Genomic DNA, 1,017 nt, shown 5'->3' with positions numbered 1-1,017 from the left:
CGTTGACCGGCTGCTGCGGGTGTGCGCAAGCAGAGCCGGGCTGTGACACCGCTTCATTGAGGATGTGTGGGAGCTAGCTGGAATTAGGGTGACAGCATCACTGCTCCCTGCCATCCCGGCATCAAGCCGCTGCTCCAGGGCTTGAGGAGCAGGATTTTTGGACGCTTGGGGAAGGTGAAGGAGGTGGGAGAGGAGAACCTGTCACCGAGTCCTTTTGGCCCACACAGGTGTGCCCAGCAGCTGCTGCAGCACGGTGCCAGCGTGAACAGCCAGACAGAGGAAGAAGGTGACACAGCCCTGCACCTGGCAGCACGGCATGGCCTTACGGACCACGTCCAGCTGTTTCTGCACCGTGGGGCAGAGCTGGAGGCCAAGAATGAGGAGGAGCAGACGCCGCTGAACGCTGCCTGTGCTCAGCCCCATCAACCCCAGGACATGGACCGCTACTACCGGGTCTGCCAGCTGCTGGTGGAGAGTGGGGCCAGCATCAACACCGCGGACAGGGACCGTCAGTACCCGCTTCACCTGGCCTGCAAGAACACCAACGCTCAGGTAGTGGAGTTACTGCTGGCCAGGGGCGCAAACGTCAACGTCATGAACTACAGCGGCAACATGGCACTGCACAACGTCCTGCAAGCGACCGCCTACAAGCTGGAGCATCACCCAGAGCGGGTGGTGCGAGCCCTGCTCAACCACGGTGCCGTCCGCATCTGGCCTGGCTCCCTCCTCAAGGTGCGGGACCCACTGCCGCCGCTGCGCTGGGAGCGCGGTGGGAAGGGGAGGCTGGGCGCGGTGGTGTCCCGGTGGGAGCGAGGGTGTTTGTGTGGCAGCGGCGCTCGTTCCCCGCCAGCCCGTTTGCTGTCCTGCCCGTCTCTTTCCAGGCGCTGTGGGAAGGGGAGCTGCCAGGTAAGGAGCTTTCCCTGGAGCTTTCCCCCGGGGTATCTTCTGCTGCTCTGTGTGGACAGTACGGACCCAGTTTCCGTAGTCGCGTTGGCCCTTTTCCTCTTGGGGGCTGTT

At 63.5% G+C, this 1,017-nt stretch overlaps 1 protein-coding gene across 1 annotated transcript in view; it reads left to right on the top strand.

Annotated features, from left to right (window-relative positions):
- Window positions 1-1,017, top strand: part of LOC104493786 (ankyrin repeat and SOCS box protein 10-like) — a gene marked incomplete at its 5' end in the record, with an annotated part of 3,570 nt that overhangs the window by 419 nt on the left and 2,134 nt on the right. Inside the window, one exon of the mRNA XM_010136522.1 lies at window positions 228-732. Within this exon, the coding sequence (XP_010134824.1) occupies window positions 228-732 (505 nt within the window). The remainder of the gene's footprint in view (window positions 1-227; window positions 733-1,017) is intronic.

Source organism: Buceros rhinoceros, unplaced genomic scaffold (genome assembly GCF_000710305.1).
Source record: "Buceros rhinoceros silvestris isolate BGI_N320 unplaced genomic scaffold, ASM71030v1 scaffold30405, whole genome shotgun sequence".
Taxonomy (NCBI): Eukaryota; Metazoa; Chordata; class Aves; order Bucerotiformes; family Bucerotidae; genus Buceros; species Buceros rhinoceros.
The sequence above is the reverse complement of the archived record's forward strand: the minus strand, read 5'-3'. Positions and strand labels throughout refer to the sequence as shown.